General features: G+C 45.5%; 1 protein-coding gene across 1 annotated transcript in view; it reads right to left on the bottom strand.

Moving 5' to 3' along the window:
* Positions 1 to 17,243, bottom strand: part of DHTKD1 (dehydrogenase E1 and transketolase domain containing 1) — a 58,338-nt gene that overhangs the window by 21,694 nt on the left and 19,401 nt on the right. The window contains exons 3-5 of the mRNA XM_073652386.1: positions 6,030 to 6,241; positions 4,765 to 4,959; positions 1,824 to 2,093 (exon numbers count right to left, since the gene is read on the bottom strand). Of these exons, the coding sequence (XP_073508487.1) occupies positions 1,824 to 2,093; positions 4,765 to 4,959; positions 6,030 to 6,241 (677 nt within the window). The remainder of the gene's footprint in view (positions 1 to 1,823; positions 2,094 to 4,764; positions 4,960 to 6,029; positions 6,242 to 17,243) is intronic.

Raw genomic sequence — 17,243 nt, forward strand, 5'->3', positions numbered from 1 at the left:
CTGACTGGGCGTCACTTTGCAGCCAGCTCTCTGCTGTGCTGGCAGTTATTGGCAGTGTCACCCTGTCCATAGAGCAGTTCTTTCTTTTCCCCTGTCAACATGATGTCACAAAAAGCAGGAGAAACACCAGCAGGAGCGGTCCGTGACCACCCTGGACCGGGAGATATCGTTGCAGAGCAGCACAGGCAGGTAGTTACCTGCTGATAAGAGCTTAGCCACATTGGAAAAAAAATAATCCCTTTAAGTACAAGTACTGGAAAACCAACATTTCAAGAACTCATTAAGTGAGCTGTACTTATCTAGGCATAGTTATTGCTATATAACAATGACAGTTCCTAGAGGGACCTAACTGCCCTTGAGGGCATATACTTAGTAAAGAAGTTGGCCACAGATTTTTATTATGCCCCCAATGTATCCCCCCGGGGCCCATATATATTTGTAAGTACCTTCTGTTGCAGGTTCTGCCTGCGAGTGGCGCTGTCGCTGGCAGCTCACAGGCATCACGTGACCCCGCGCTGACGTCACGACAAGTGAGGCATGACTCAGCGCTGGGGTACCCGCGGTGGCCGCTGGGTTGTGGGCGGGGGTACCCCGCACATCACACCCAGCATCCACCGCGCACTTTCCCAATGAATGGGGAGACGGAGAGCGCGCGGTGGATACTGGGTGTGACGCGTGGGGATAACCCCGCCCACAACACAGCAGCCACCGTGGAACGCAGAAGAGGGACCCTCGACTTCAGCCTGGACTTGTCGTGACGTCAGCGGATGTCAGCGCCGGCTGCAGCCGGGGGTCACGTGATGCCTGTGAGCGGCCACCGATAGTGCCGCTTGCAGGCAGTAACTGCAACAGAAGGTATTTACAAAAACACTTATGGCCCCAGGTGGATACATTGAGGAGGGGATAATAAGTAGTGGACAACCCCTTTAACTATAGCTTTTGATTAGACCAGGGCTTTCCAAACTTTCTACTGGGGTCTCGCATGGTAGACCAAGGTGATGCCTGGTTGTCACCATCTATTGTGAAAGTCCGTGCTATAATTACAAATACAGCTCGATTGATATAACATTAATATTAGTAGAAAATGATTCACTCATTTTGTTAAGAAAGGTTTTGTTGCAGCCAGATTAATAAAATAAAAAAATCCCTGTGCAGCTCATCACTTTTGTAAAAATTGTCTCCTCTGCTGTGCTTTAGGGGGCACCTTACTGGTGGGGACAGAATCACAGTTTGATAAGCACAGGAGTAGACTAATGTACATATTGATTCTAGCAGGACTGAAGCGTTATTCCCAAAATAGTAAGTTATCCCCCATTCATGTGACAGGGTATATCTTGCTGAACCCGCAACTGGGAACTACTACTAGAACGAGGTTCTAGTGATATGGAGCGGAGCTATGAATGGAGCTGAGCTATGAATGGAGCTCGATCTCCACATTTATACTATGTTCCCACAATGAGCTTTTGCTTCTGGTGCGTTTTTGACGCTGTATGTTTTTGCTGCATCAAAACGCAGCAGCTTACGGTTCCAGAAAAGTGGATGGATTTATAGACCTCTCACGCCCTTTGTGTTTCTTTTTAATGCTGCGTAAACTGACCTGTGGAGCATTTATCTAATCCGCAGCATGTCAATTTCTCTTGCGGCATGGCATGGGCTTTTATGCTTTTTTCATTAAAATACTACTTAAGTACCCCATGTTATTTACTTGTACTATTAATCTTAATTTATTTTTAGTTACTACAGGGTGGTTGCTCATTTTATTTTTATCTTAGGTTTTGTAGGTTTAGGAGTCAAACAAATACATTTTAAATGCAACTATTTACCTGAAGACACACAACTTTGTCACCAGGTTGTGCAGATCCATCTGAAGAGTAGTCTCCATCTGACAAAGACTGTTGCCTTGCACGAGTTTTGCCCACAGCAACCGGGTTAATTGCTTCCAAGTGTGAAGGATTGGGCAACATTGTGACATGAAGAGTCTTATCTGAACCAAAATCCAAATCGACAGAGGAAGTCAAATGGGAAAGGACATCCCCTATTGCTGGAGAGTTTTCAGGGAACTCGCTTAAGCCTCGCATTTTACGAAACATCAACTAGAAAGAAAAGGTACCAAAATATAAGGTGGGAAGAAATAACAGGGATATGTATCAAAACTGTTGCAAAATTAAGGACTAAGAGTTGTCCATAGCAACCAATTAAATCAATGAAAATGAGAGATGGAATCTACTTAACCCCACCATTTTTGCGTTGCAAAGGTATTAAATGGGTAGTTCAAGATAATTTAAACTCGTACACAGGCAATAACACTGCTAGAATAATGAAATTATAAATACTCACCCTCTGTTCCTGCACAGCGCCTCCAATGCTCCCTGCTGGTATAACGTTTACATAGGCTGCAGACATCACAGCCTGTATACCCAACTTCAACCTGACCTCAGTATATCAGGGAACATCAATGGCACTTATCTGGAACGGGAGGTTATTCAATTATTTTGTATAGCTGCCGGTGGGCCACTACTTTTTTTTGATGACCTATCCTTGGGATCCTTGTTGTCCACTACTGACAACCCTTCTCTATAGCTATATTCCCCTTTATAAAATAACAACAGCCTATATTCACCTTCAGTGCCATTCCACAGATGATGGCACTTGGTCTCTTGGAGCCTTGCAGCCAATCACCGGCCACTTCACTCTCGCCTACTTCAGACGAAACTGTAATCTGGAACTAGCGTGGGCTGCTGCTCTCTGACTTCCACCAAATGTCAGTTATGTAAGAAGGAAGAGAGAGTGAAGTGGCTGCTGATTAGCTGTGGAAATCGAGACACATAACATCACTTAAGCCTCGGGAGAACCAGTGCAGTCATCGCTGGAATGGCGCCGACATCAGAGAAGCGTATAGGCTGTTATTTTATAAGGGGGACCATAGCAATGAAAAACTAGTTGTGCATTTGGACAACCCCTTTAATATATTCTCCCATTATTCTAGGAGTATAATACTAAGTTCTGATATAACACCTTACTGCAAGATGTCTACTTAAATAAAAAGAAACATAGAAAATCCTCTATAAAATATAGCAATATTAGGACATAACCCTGAGGTGTATCTAGGGGGAAGACAGGAGGAGCATGTGCCCCGGGCGCAGTCTGCAGGGGGGCCCAGACTGGGAGTCGGTCATTCTCTGAGCCAGCTGTCAAGCCGACAGCCGGCTCAGAGAAGGTGCATCATGCCGACTCCCGTTACATAGGTTGAAAAAAAGACCTAGGTCCATCAGGTTAAACCTTTCTCCACCAATTATACATTTAGTCACTAAATTAACTAACTATAACCTATATAAAGATTAATTTCCATTAAATGCAGGTTAAGGGCTAAAGTCTGCAGTCACTCTATGTGACTGCATTCTCTCAGCGGGCATAGAGCGAGCTGTCAGGATTCTACAGTGCCAGGAACAGGCGGTCATGTGACTGCAAATATGGTCTGGCCACATTCAAACTAAACATGTCCAGACTCGCTCAATTCTCTTGTATTAGGAGAGGCTGCGCATGTCTAGTCGGCATGTGACCGCATGTATGCAAATTGCATACTTGCAGTCACATGACCGCCCACTACCGGCGCTGACAGTGTGCACGCTGTGGATTTACATAGAGTGACTGCAGACTTAAACCCCAAGCCTGGACAACCCATTTGAAACCTCAATCACAGGGAGCAGAGTGAGAACAAAATCTCCACTCCCAATGTGTCACATCAATATTGAAAACACTTTCTGTAGACTTGGACTGGCCCATGGTGGGCCCCTGTGCAGGAGTGCGCCGTCCATATCTCCAGTGTTCGGCACATTACATTTAATGCAACATGTACAGACAAGGAAAGCATCTCATCGTTAATTTCTCAAACTACTCAATTTATTATTATATAGACGAATCAGTAAATTTGTCAACAAGGGTCAAGTAATATTGAATGTAACTGAACTGTGGGCCCTCCGACACTGCTTTGCTACATAACCCAATATGTCTAAACCGACAAGTAAATCAGCATCTACATTAATATATTATTGTGTTTTGTTCTGCTGGGAGGACATGCACAGACTTCCCCTAAAATGCTACACCACAGACAGGGCTTGATAAAGGCCATCTTTGGCCTAAGTGTCATTTTCAATGCGTCATTGTGCATTGTGAAATAAGACGTTTACTCTATCCCTATGGTGAGACTGGTGCAGTGCCAGTTCTCTAGAAGTTACAGGTGGAGCTCTGAGTCACTGATGCTCCGTCTTCCACGGACAGTTGTAAGGAGTTTTTTATTCTTTTGAGACCAGGGACTGTAGACTATTTTCCTTTGTGAGTAATGCAACCCAGAAGTAGGTGGAGTTGTTCACATTAAATGGAGTTGTTCCCAGGCGGTTTGTTTTTAATTTTTTTTTTTAAAAACAAAAAAAAACTTCTTTACTCACCTTCCCATTGTCCAGCGCTTAATATTTCCCACTGCTCCTGACTATTGTCTGCAATACTGACGTCACACTAACAGCACTGAAGACAAGTGAGCCCACTTTCTGACTGCAACACTGTCTATGTATCATCACAGCTGCAGACAATATCAGACTCCTGGAGCAATGGTGGAGACTCATCGTTGGACCCAAGGAGGGTGAGAAAACCAAGGTTAATTTTTTTAAAAACAAAATTACAGCTGACAGGACAGGGTTTTTGTGAAAACAGAAAACCTTATTAAAGTGTATTGCTTTATATTATGTTTATTTTTTGCTTAAATGTTACCTCTGGTGGAAACTGAAGAAGTCCAGTGAGAAGGTTAAGTCGCCCTCTGTGTGGCATTCCTATAATCACATCTGTGACACCACTGAAGGAACACGTTTTAAACATCTCATGGAAGAAAGCCATCATGCTTTCTGCTCCCTCTCCTCCGTATCGTTTTACAGTTGAAAATTTAGTGGCCAAAAAATGATCAAATTCCTATGTAAAAGAAAGAGACAGATATAAACAATCTACCAAGGCACACTGGGGGACATTTATCAAAGCTTTGCACCCAAAATGTTGTGCAAATACAGGCCTTTCCTTGTAAATGCATAGACCAAATTTATGAATGTTTTAAGTCATTTAATGCACCGCTTTTGTGCGTATGTCAAAACGTAAAAGTGACAAGAAAAAGGCATGGTTTTGGCATAAAATACAATATATTTATGATTAAATTTCAACGTAAAGGTCTCAAAGTTTGCATACTCTAGACTGGTCATAGCGGTTTAAAAAAAAAATGGTGTGGAACAAATACATTTATGTTGTAATCATTTCTAACATGCATGAAAAGTGTCAATTTGGACACAACGCAGCATTAACAAGCAACATTGGACACATTCGTCTCTAGCTCTCTTCTAGTAGGCGCTCAGTGCCAAAAGGTTCACCTAGCGCCTGTACTTAGTTTGAACAGTCATTCTGTGCTGATAGACTCCCCTTCATGACATATGATGTACATGTCTGTCATATGTCGCGTTCCTTTGATGCGGGCTCGATTTAATCAGCCATTATGTGCCTTTAGCAGCCGTGGGTGGAGCGGCATTTAATACGCGCCGGCAAGGGGGCGGATCATTCCAGGTGCCCATGACGTCATCACAGGGCGATCCCCCTTTGCCCCATTAAAAAATAAATAAAAAATACACATATTTAGTATTGCTGCATTTGTAAAAATCTGATCTATCAAATATAAAGTAAATTAATCAGATTGGATTTCTCCATCTCCTCCATTGTATGTGTCAGCGGTAATTGGACTGCACTTAGATGATATCCGATGGTTTACATACACCCATAGACTTGTATGGGTGGTGTGAGTTGATTCTTGTATGCACTCGCAGCATGCGGTGATCATTTTTCTCATGCCGATTCGGTATGAGAGAACAACTGCAGATTTGCCCTGCCCCATAGAATAACACTGGGCCGAGTGCTATCCGATAAAACATGGCATAGCGAGTATTATACACTCGTGTGAGCGAGCCCTTAGTATGTCCCCATTAAGATGTACACCGAGTTACCTGGCATTCAAGCATCAGCTTTGCCAAATGTTTTTTCTCTTCTGTAGAAAAGGTTTCCCGATTTAACTCTTCAAATCTTCTGGAAAACCATTCCCGTTCGTCTAAGTTTTGTAACTGGCTTGTTTCAACAGAAACCTGTCCGCAGTATGTGTGATCAAGGTACGCCAACACCTCTTCAAGCGTTGCCTCCTCTTTTCCTATATTTAATAAGCCTGTTTGCAGAAAGAGATTAAAAAAAAGCTAAAATGCACTGAAATTATTTTACCAGAGCATTAAACACCACAGCCAACAAGGCGCGGTGGAGCAGAACAGGGGTAAGTAGGGATGATGTTATCTGTAGGTGGAGCAAGCCGATGGAATACAGAAAATGAGGCCTGGAAAACACCTTTAGGCTGTGTGCCCACAATGCGTTTTTTAAGCCTTTCCGCAGCAGCAAAAACGCTGCAGAAACGCTTAAAAAACGCATGTTAGAAGGCCTGCCATGTTCCCCAATGATAATCCGCATGTGCTGTGCACATGCTGCGGAAATTTCCGTTGCGGATTATCTTTGCAGAAAAAAACGCAGGACTACCAATTATTTTGCGGAAGTGCTGCGTTTTCGCCGCCATTGACTTGCATTGAAACGCATGGATTACGCATCACTGCATATGTAGATGCGCATTCCATGCGTTCTAATGTGCGGATGGTACCCAGGTGTGGAGGACAGGTGACTCTCCTCCGGACCCGGGCACCACAGAACCTGTGAAAAAAATAATAAAATAAAAAATAAATGTTATATTTACCTTTTGACGGCCCCCGCTGCGCTCATCCTCCCATGCCGGCAGCTCGCGATGGACTGAAGTCACAGTCATGTGACGGCAGGTCCTTCAGTGCAGTGTACTGAGATCTGCCGGCAAGGGAGAACGGAGCGAAGAAAGGCTCCGGGGCCCATCGGAAGGCAAGTATAGATTTATTTTTTTTATTTTTAACCATTCTTTGGGGTCACACTATATAAATCCATGCCGGTTGCATGGATTTATATAGTGTGACCAAGTTGACAAGCACTTTCCAAGTGATGCTAAAATCGCTTGGAAAGCGCCTGTCAACCCGCATGCGGAAATGCATGTGAAGAACGCTTCACATCCGCATGTCCCTGGCAGGAAAAACACATGTACAATCCGCACGTACAATCCGCATGCGTTTTTTCTGCCAGGGAGATGCAGAAACGCTCAGGAAAAACCCGGAGCATTTCTGCATCTTGGGCACATAGCCTTAGGCTCAGACGCCCGTGTTGAACAAATGTGTTCAAACACAGATGTGTGAATAACTCCTTAACGTTAAGATTCCACAATGAGATTTAAGTGAGTTTATGACACTCTGTCTTACAGTTCCAGCAAAGTGGATGAGATGTATATAAATTTCATGCCCCTTTTGTTTTTTTACAGAGTAAACTGACCTGTAGTGCGTGTTTGAAATCCGCAACATGTCAGACATGTCATGTCATTATCTCCAAACTGAAAGTAAAGATTACACAACAACCACAGGGCGGATTTCATCAATCAAAAGACGTAGTTTCTTAACGGTAACGGGATTTCTCAGAGCCCATGACGGCACCACGGAGAGAGGGGATCCGCCCTTCAAGGACAGGAAACTTACAGATAAAAGGGCGGTACCTCTCTCCCGCATCAGTTGTTTACAGAGCATGAGAGGACTGCCAGGTTATTAACACAAAATTTTACATTTTAAGAACTTGTCAGAAACATCACGTGGCTACAACAGGTAATCAATAAGTGTGTGCACCCACACGTGAAGGGAGGGAATGTACGGGTGCAGTCATGGGCTCTGAGAAATCCCGTTACCGGTAAGTAACTATGTCTTTCTCCTTCCCCCATGACGGCACCACGGAGAGAATTACAGAGAAGTGACTCATTAGGGGGGACCACAGCTTCCAGAACCCTTCTCCCGAAAGTAAGGTCTGAAGAAGAGGAGGTTAAGTCTAGCCGGTAGTGATTGAAGAAGGTAGAGGGGGAAGACCAGGTTACCGCTCTACATATCTGCTCTATTGTAGCACCGGCCTTCTCCGCCCAGGAGGCTACCATCGCTCTTGTTGGGTGGGCCTTCAGCTTCTCCGGGGTATCTTCCCCGCATGAGGAGAACGATAGTATGATGGCCTCACTTATCCACCTGGCCAGCGTGCCCTTGGAAGCTTTCTTCCCCTTACGAGGGCCCTGAAAGCAAACAAAGAGAGAACTATCCTCCCTACACTCTTCTGTTGCCTCTAGGTAATGGATTAGGCACCTTCTGACGTCTAGTGTATGCAAGACTCTCTCTTTCGTGTTCCTAGGGTTGGGGCAGAAAGGGAGGGTGATTTCCCAGGACCTGTGAAATCTTGACGCCACTTTTGGCAGGTAGGCAGGGTCAGTTCTCAGAGTAACCCTATCCTCCAAGATTTGTGTGAAGGGGGGGCCTGCCGAAAGGGCCTGAATATCACTAACCCTACGTGCGGATGTGAGAGCTACTAAGAGCACTGTTTTGAGGGATAGAATTTTTAGGGACGCTTCTGACAGAGGTTCAAAAGGGGCTCCCGTTAAAGCTGAAAGGACCAAGTTTAAATCCCAAGGTGTAGTATTTCGGGAGGGGATGGGTCGGGATCTGGATGATGCTTTAATGAACCTAGATACCCATCTATCCCTAGCCATATCAAAATTGTACAGGGCTCCCAGGGCCGCAACTTGAACTTTTAAGGTACTTGTGGCCAGACCCTGTTCCAAACCCCGCTGTAAAAATTCCAGGATAGCTGTCAATGGAACCTCCCCTCCCAGCCTGGAACCGGAGACTGAAAGGAATTTCTTCCAGGTTTTCCCGTAAAGTTTGGTGGTCACTGGTTTCCTACTTTGAAGTAGTGTGGTGATAAGATTTGGAGAGAAACCTTTGTCCTTCAGAAGAGCCCTCTCAAATTTCAGGCTGCGGATGGAGAACCGGACCCTGAGAAAGAAGGTCCGGAAGCACCCATGGGTCGGAGATTGATAACATCCTCAGCCAAGAAAACCACGCCCTCTTAGGCCAAAAGGGGGCTATCCAGATTACTCTCGTTTTCTCTTCCCTGATTTTCCTCAGAACAGCGGGAATCAGGGCAGTCGGAGGAAAAGCATAAGCTAGAGGGTAACTCCATGGGATTATGAAGGCATCCAAAGCTATGGGGTTTCCTTTGGGGTCTAGGGAGCAGAAAGAGTGCGTTTTCTTGTTCCGACTGTTGGCGAACAGCTCTATGGAGGGATGTCCCCACATTTGTACAATCTGACGAAAAACTGACTGATTTAACTCCCATTCGCCCTGCTTCAACTGTGTCCGACTCAGGAAGTCTGCGGTGTGATTTTCTATCCCTTTTATGTGTAAGGCTGATAGGGATTGTAAGTTTTCCTCGGCTAAGCGAAAGATGACCTCTGTCGCCTGCATCAGGGAATGGGACAGTGTACGCCCCCTGGAGGTTCAGGTACGCCACTACTACCCGGTTGTCTGAGAAGACCCTCACGTGGTGGCCTTGAAGTGTGTGCATGAATTCACGGAGTGCCCACTCTACTGCTAGAAGCTCCTTCATGTTTGAGAAAACTAGCTTTAGACGTTCTGTCCAGACCTCCTGAGCTTCAAGGTTGTTGAGGTGAGCCCCCCAGTCTCCGGGACTTGCATCTGTGGTCAGGATTTGAGGTGTAGGGATTGTCTAAGGAATAACCCGGGCTAGATTGTCTATCTTACCCTACCACTCTAGGGAAAGTGTGGTTTCTGCAGATAGCGTTAGCTGCCCTTCTAAATGCCCTTTTAGGGATTTTTCTGCCTCTAGGATTTCCCACTGTAGGACCCTGGTGTGTATTTGGGCCCATTGGACGGCCGGGAAACATGTTGTCAGGGAGCCTAGAAGGGACATGGCTTTCCGTAGGGACATAGACAGGTGGGACTTTGTCCGTGATATTTGGTCTATGATTTTGTGAATTTTCCCTGTGGGGAGATGACACTCTTGTCTTTTTGAATCCAGCACGATGCCTAGGTATTCCTGAATCTGGCATGGTTCTGTTTTGGATTTTTCCAGATTCAAAAGCCATCCTAAGTGTGTCAAAGAATCCATGACCTTTTCCAGATGGGTTTTGCAGTTTAGGAAGGAACTGCCTATTACCAGAAAGTCGTCCAGATACGGGACGTCTAGGGTGTTCTGTTCCCTTAGATGAGCCATCACCTCCGCAATAACTTTGGTGAAAACCCTTGGGGCTATGGCGATGCCGAATGGGAGGGCTGTATATTGATAGTGTTTGACCACTCCACCTATGGGAACTGCTACTCTGAGGAACTTCTGGTAATCTTTGTGTATCGGGACGTGATAATAAGCGTCTTTTAAATCCAGGACGGCTATGAAACAATCGGGAAACAGCATTTTTACTGATTTTATTGTCTCCATTTTGAAGGCTTCCACCTTCAAAAGTTTGTTCAGCTTTTTTAGGTTTACAATCGTCCTGTAAGTCCCATCTGTTTTTTTTCTTAGGAATAACGGAGAATAGAAGCCCATGCCTTCCTCCCCCAAAGGGACCTCCTGAAGGACCGCCTTCCCTACCAATCCCCGGATTTCCTGCTCCAAGGCCAGCTGCTCCTTGTTTGAGGACCTTTCGGGGGTTACGACAAAGTTTGGCTGAGGAAATGTGAGGAACTGGAGTTTCAGGCCCGACTGTATTAGGCTCAGAATCCATGAGCTGTTGGATATTAATTCCCAGGCTGGGAGAAAGCCTGATAGCCTTCCCCCCACCCGGGGCAAATCCTCATTGGGAGGGCTTTCTGCTATCGTTGGGGGGGTTTGTTAAATAGGAACCCTTTGGTCTTCCTTCTCCTGTCTTCCCACCTATCCTGCTCTTTAGGGCATTTTCTACATATAAACCTTTTGCTTCGAAAAGGTTTTCTGTAAGCATTGTTAGACATGATAGGGAACAGTTTCTTGTTGTCCCCTGCTTTTTCTAAGATGTCATCAAGGGTGGGCCAAAATAGAAACTCGTCCTCACAGGAGATGGAGCACAATCTCGATTTTGTCTGTAGATCTCCGGGCCAACATTTGAGCCAGAGGGCTCATCTGGCCGCGTTAGTGAGCTCAGTCGTCCTAGCTCCTAATCTGACGGAGTCCGCAGAGGCGTGAGCTAGGAAGGCCGCTGCTCCTTTCATTACCGGGATAGTTTGTAGAATTGTGTCTCGAGATGTTTTCTGCCGCAGTTGTGTTTCAAGCTGGTCTAGCCAGACCATTAATGACCTGGCCGTACATGTGGCAGCTACCGCAGGTTTTAACTGCCGCCAGCGGCTTCCCCGGAACCCTTTAGGAAGGTGTCTGCTTTTTAATCCATGGGGTCTTTTACGAAGCTCATATCCTCAAATGGAAGGTAGTATTTCTGAGGCTTTGGCTATGGCGACGTCCAGTTTTGGCGCTTTCTCCCAAAAGGAACATGCAGGGTCATCAAACGGGTACTTTTGCTTAGGGGAAAATAAGCCCTTCCTCTCCGGTCTTTTCCACTCTTTCTTAATTAAAGAGTGAACTTGCTTATTTAGTGGAAAAGATCTCCTCTTTTTTTGCTCTAGACCGCTGAACATTACATCCTGGATAGACTTCTTGGGCCGGGGATCTGCTAACCCCATGGTGGACCTGACAGCCTTAATGAGGCTGTTTCCTCGATAGGGAAACAGCTCCGTCCTCCTCTATCTGTAGACGAGGAAGAGGAAGATGAAGAGACGGATGTGTCCGAATTTCCGCCATTCTCAGAGCTGCTAGACCCGGACTCGGGGGATATGTTTTTAGTTTGTTTTTTTTAGCTTTTTACCCCCCCGAAAGTATTTAATGGTATCTTCGACCTGCGACTTTATTAAGTCTCTAAGTTCAGAGGCAAATTTCGGGGTTTCCTCACATATAGTTTGCTCAATGCAGAAGCTGCAGTCTTTTATCCCAAGTAGTGGGTAAGACTTCTGTGCATAGTGCACAGGTCCAATTCTTTGTTTTCCCCGTACTCTTTTTTCCCGGTTCAGGAGGCAGAGCCATCTTTGTAGACGGAGTCCTCCTGGAAGATGCTGAGGTGGAGTCTTTGCTGCGCTGCGACGATCAGCCGGAGTGCCCGCTTCCACTGTTACGGTCCTGGTGTCCCGTCTCTTCCGGCTTTTTCTTGCGTTGGGTTGGCGGCGGTGGTAGCGACGGAGGACGCAGCTCTGGCTCCTCAAGTAGCTCCTGGTCACTCATTTTTGCTTTATATATTTTTTTCCCTAGACAGCGTGCCAGAGCTTCAGAGAAGCAATTTCCTGGCATCCTCAGCTGTCTTTTAAGGAACTGGGAGCCCTCCCATAGTGCTTGCGGTGATCCGGCGCCCCCTCCTCCCCTGCACCTGCGAGGGTACACTCGCGCCAGTGCAGACTGGTTTCCCAGTCATGCATTGCGCGGCAGACCCGAAGTCCATTCGTACGCCACCGGGCAGCGCCGCGCTTCCACCAGCCGCAACCAGGGGGGGGTCCAGCACAGCACCTCGGCGGGCCCCGACAGGCCCCGTCCTCTTCGTCTGGACCCCCCCCCGCACTCCCTAAAGGCCACTTACCCCAGCGGTGGCGCATCAGGGCACCGCACGAGCCGAGGCAGGGAACCCCCGCTGCCAGGATCGGACTGGCCGGGCCTGGCATCCCACGACGATCATCTTCAGGCATCCCGCAGGTATGCCTCCTTCCGGAACTGTAGGATCCAGTCAAGGACAGGAAACCAACTGATGCAGGAGAGAGGTACCGCCCCTTTATCTGTAGGTTTCCTGTCCTTGAAGGGCGGATCAACCCCTCCTCCGTGGTGCCGTCATGGGGGAAGGAGAAATATCATATTAATCAGTGTAATGTTGCCCACCTGACAGTGTATGTAATTTACTGATCACAATCCATCGCTTTAACCCTTTCGCCAAGCGCACTTGGGTGCTTTCCAAGCATCTTCGATGTGTTCGTATATTAAGTTCGAGTCCCTGCGTCTGCTGATTTATGGCTGTTAGTCAGTCTCAACACAAGCAGAGATTGTATGTTTGTTAGTCAGCCTCAACACATGTGAGGATTCCTTAACAGTCATAAATCATGTGGACGCAGGGACTTGAACTTAATATATGAGCACGCTGAAGCTACTCGGAAAGCACCTGAGAGACATCTGCCAGTACAGAACATAGTGATGCTGCAGCTCTGAAGTCCGGTGCGGATGGACACTACTGCAGTCACACACAGTCTCCCTGGCTTTGCCAAGCTGCTGGCTCCTAGTAATGTGAAATTAGGAACCTGTAAGGCAGCTGGGTGATTCACCAATCACTACACAGTGGAGAGAAGAAACAAGCATCAGCTAAGCAGAGCACAGCACACAATAGCTGAAAGACAATCATATAAGAAAGCTACAGAGTAGGAAAGGCAGGGACAAAGTAATTTACATCCCACCAAAGAAATGAGTGGAAGTGGGGTAATTATGGCACCCTTCAATGAAAACATTTTGAGTAGGCAAACTGAGTTAATGGGTCAATGCTGTAGAAAAAGACATGGACAGCTCATTCAAAAATCATACGGCATTAGATCAATGTAAGATTTTTGGATGTGCGGTCTTTTTTTCTACAGCTATGGCATGTTGCAAGACACTGTCTTGATTCCCTTGTATTCCTCATATGCAGTCACGTGACCACATGTATGCGATTGAATAGATGCGGTCATGTGCCGACTAGTCTCATCAGAATGGAACTGAGAGAAGTGGAGGAGAGTCTAGTGGACACATGACCACAACTACGCAAATTGTATACATGTGTTCACGTGACCGCCCACACATACTGGGAATCGCCACATCAACATTAGAGCTGGCTGGCAGTCAGTGCTGGGTGTGCCATTACAGCCGCCGCTCACTACGCATTGAGCGGTGACTGAAGCCCCACCCCTATGACTGAGGCTGCGGGGAGGAATAAACTTCATTTCCTCCTGGCAGCAGGTCTTTCCGTACTGGTGCCTGGCAGCTTCATAACGCTATTAACGTACAGATTGACTTCATATTTCCAGGTAATTTTTACAAGGTTTCCCTTCAGGGTGTGCATTTTAATGCAACCACATTATTTTATTTCTGTTTCGAAGCAAAAAGATTTCAGTTTGTTTTTCAACAGATTTATTCAGATTATTGATGACACTAAAGGTGGAAAAGGTTCTGAAATTATTCTTCCTGCTCTGATGTGTTTACATAACCTGGCATTTAACAGGGGTATGTAGATTTTTTAGATTTACTGTATATACAGTACAGACCAAAAGTTTGGACACACCTTCTCATTTAAAGATTTTTCTGTATTTTCATGACTTTGAATATTGTACATTCACACTGAAGGCATCAAAACTATGAATTAACACATGTGGAATTATATACTTAACAAAAAAGTGTGAAACAACTGAAAATATGTCTTATATTCTAGGTTCTTCAAAGAAGCCACCTTTTGCTTTGATGACTGCTTTGCACACTCTTGGCATTCTCTTTATGAGCTTCAAGAGGTAGTCACCGGAAATGGTCTTCCAACAATCTTGAAGGAGTTCCCAGAGATGCTTAGCACTTGTTGGCCCTTTTGCCTTCACTCTGCGGTCCAGCTCACCCCAAACCATCTCGATTGAGTACATAAAAATGTATAAATCAGTCTGATCAGCTCCTTCTGCGCTATAACATCCTGCCTACAGATCAGAAACCATTTTCAACATGACAAGTTACCTTTAGGCTACAAGCTGGGCCGGTGTTAAAGGTAGGCAAACTAGGCATTTGCCTAGGGCCCCAACTCCCCAGGGGCCTGCAGCAAAAATTAGATTGATAATATCAATCTGATTTCCAATGCTGAGACAGGTTAAGGACCTTCCGTGACATCACAGTCATGTGACATCACCATAGGTCTTGTACATATATACAAATACATACACACACAGTGGGAAAAATAAGTATTTGATACACTGCCTATTTTGCAAGTTTTCCCACCTACAAAGAATGGAAAGGTCTGTAATTTTTATCGTAGGTACACTTCACCCGTGGGAGACAGAATCTTAAAAAAAAAAAAAAAAAAAAAAATCCAGAAAAATCACATTTTATGATTTTTACATAATTAATTTGTATTTTATTGCATGAAATAAGTATTTTGAACAATAGAAAAACAGAACTTAATATTTGGTATAGAAACCTTTGATGCAATTATAGAGGTCAGACATTTCCTGTAGTTCTTGACCAAGTTTGCACACACTGCAGCAGGGATTTTGGTCCACTCATCCATGCAGATTTTCTCCAGATCTTTCAGGTTTTGGGCGGTCACTGGCAACATTGAGTTTCAGCTCCCTCCAAAGATTTTCTATTGGGTTCAGGTCTGAAGACTGGCTAGGCCACTCCAGGACCTTGAAATTCTTCTTACAGAACCACTCCTTAAGTTGTCCCAGCTATGTGTTTCGGATCATTGTCATGCTGGAAGACCCAGCCACGACCCATTTTCAATATCCTGTCCCCTTTGCAGATAAGCACCCCCAAAGTATGAGGTTTCCCCTACCAGATTTGATGGTTGGGACAGTGTTCTTGGGCTTGTATTCATCCTTCTTCTTCCTGCAAACACGGCGAGTGGAGTTGACACCAAAAACTTCTATTTTGTTCTCATCTGACCACCTGACCTTCTCCCATGCCTCTGCTGGATCATCCAGATGGTCATTGGTGAACTTCAAACGGGCCTGGACATGTGCTGGCGTGAGCAGGGGGACCTTACATGCCCAGCAGGATTTTAATCCATGAAGACGTGTGTTACTAACGGTAATGTTTGAGACTGTGGCCCAAGCTCTCCTTCAGGTCATTGACCAGGTCCTCCCATGTAGTTCTGGGCTGATTTCTGACTTTTCTCATCATCTTTATCCCATGTGGTGAGATCCTGCATGGAGCCCCAGACCGAGGAAGATTGTCAGTCATCTTGTGTTTCTTCCATTTTCTAATAATTGCGCCAACAGTTGTTGCATTCTCACCAAGATGCTTGCCTATTGTCCTGTAGCATATCCCAGCCATGTGCAGGTCTACAATTTTGTAACTGGTGTCCTTAGACAACATTTTGGTCTTGGCCATGATGGAGATGTTGATTGTGAGGACAGGTGTCTTTTATACAGGTAAAGAGTTCAAATAGGTGCAATTAATACAGGTAATGAGTGCAGAGTAGAAGGGCTTCTGAGGCTGTGTGCCCACTATGCGTTTTTTAAGCGTTCCACAGCGGCAATTCCGCTGCAGAAACGCTTAAAAAACGCTTGGTAGAATGTCAGCCACGTTCCCGAATGATAATCCGCATGTGCTATGCACATGCTGCGGAAATTTCTGCTGCTGATTATCATTGCGGAAAAATCCGCAGCACTACCAATTATTTTGCGTAAACGCGGTGTTTTCGCCGCCATTGACTTGCATTGGACCGCATGGATTCTGCATCACTGCATCTGCCGGGAGCTTGCGGTAGACTAAAGGACCTGCGCTGACGTCATTTAGTCATGTGACGGGTCACGTGACAGCCGACGTCGGCAGGTCCTTAAATCTACCGTGAGCTGTAGGCAAGCAGACACAAGCACACCGTGGGCCATCAGAAGGTAAGTATATATTTATTTTTTACCATTCTTTACGGTCACACTATATAAATCCATGCTGTTTGCATGGATTTATATAGTGTGACCAAGTTGTCAAGCACTTTCCAAGTGATGCTAAAATCGCTTGGAAAGCGCTTGATAACCCGTATGCAGAAATGCAAGTGAAGAACGCTTCGCATCCGCATGTCCCTGGCAGGAAAAACACATGTACAATCCGCATGTACAATCCACATGTACAATCCACATGTACAATCTGCATGCGTTTTTTCTGCCAGGGAGATGCAGAAACGTTCAGGAAAAATCCGGAGCATTTCTGCATCGTGGGCACATAGCCTGAAAAGAAAAACTAACAAGTCTGTGAGAGCCAGAATTCTTGCTGGTTGGTAGGTGATCAAATACTTATTTCATGCAATAAAATGCAATTTAGTTATTTAAAAATCATACAATGTGATTTTCTGTTTTTTATTTTTAGATTCTGTCTCTCACAGTTGTAGTGTGCCTACGAAAAAAATTGCAGTCCTCTCCATTCTTTGTAGGTGGGAAAACTTGCAAAATCGGCAGTGTATCAAATACTTATTTTCCCCACTGTATGTACGTTTCTGTTTATGC

The sequence above is a fragment of the Phyllobates terribilis genome, unplaced genomic scaffold, assembly GCF_046119375.1.
Source record: "Phyllobates terribilis strain yellow unplaced genomic scaffold, ASM4611937v1 Scaffold_11__3_contigs__length_659146591, whole genome shotgun sequence".
Classification (NCBI taxonomy): domain Eukaryota; kingdom Metazoa; phylum Chordata; class Amphibia; order Anura; family Dendrobatidae; genus Phyllobates; species Phyllobates terribilis.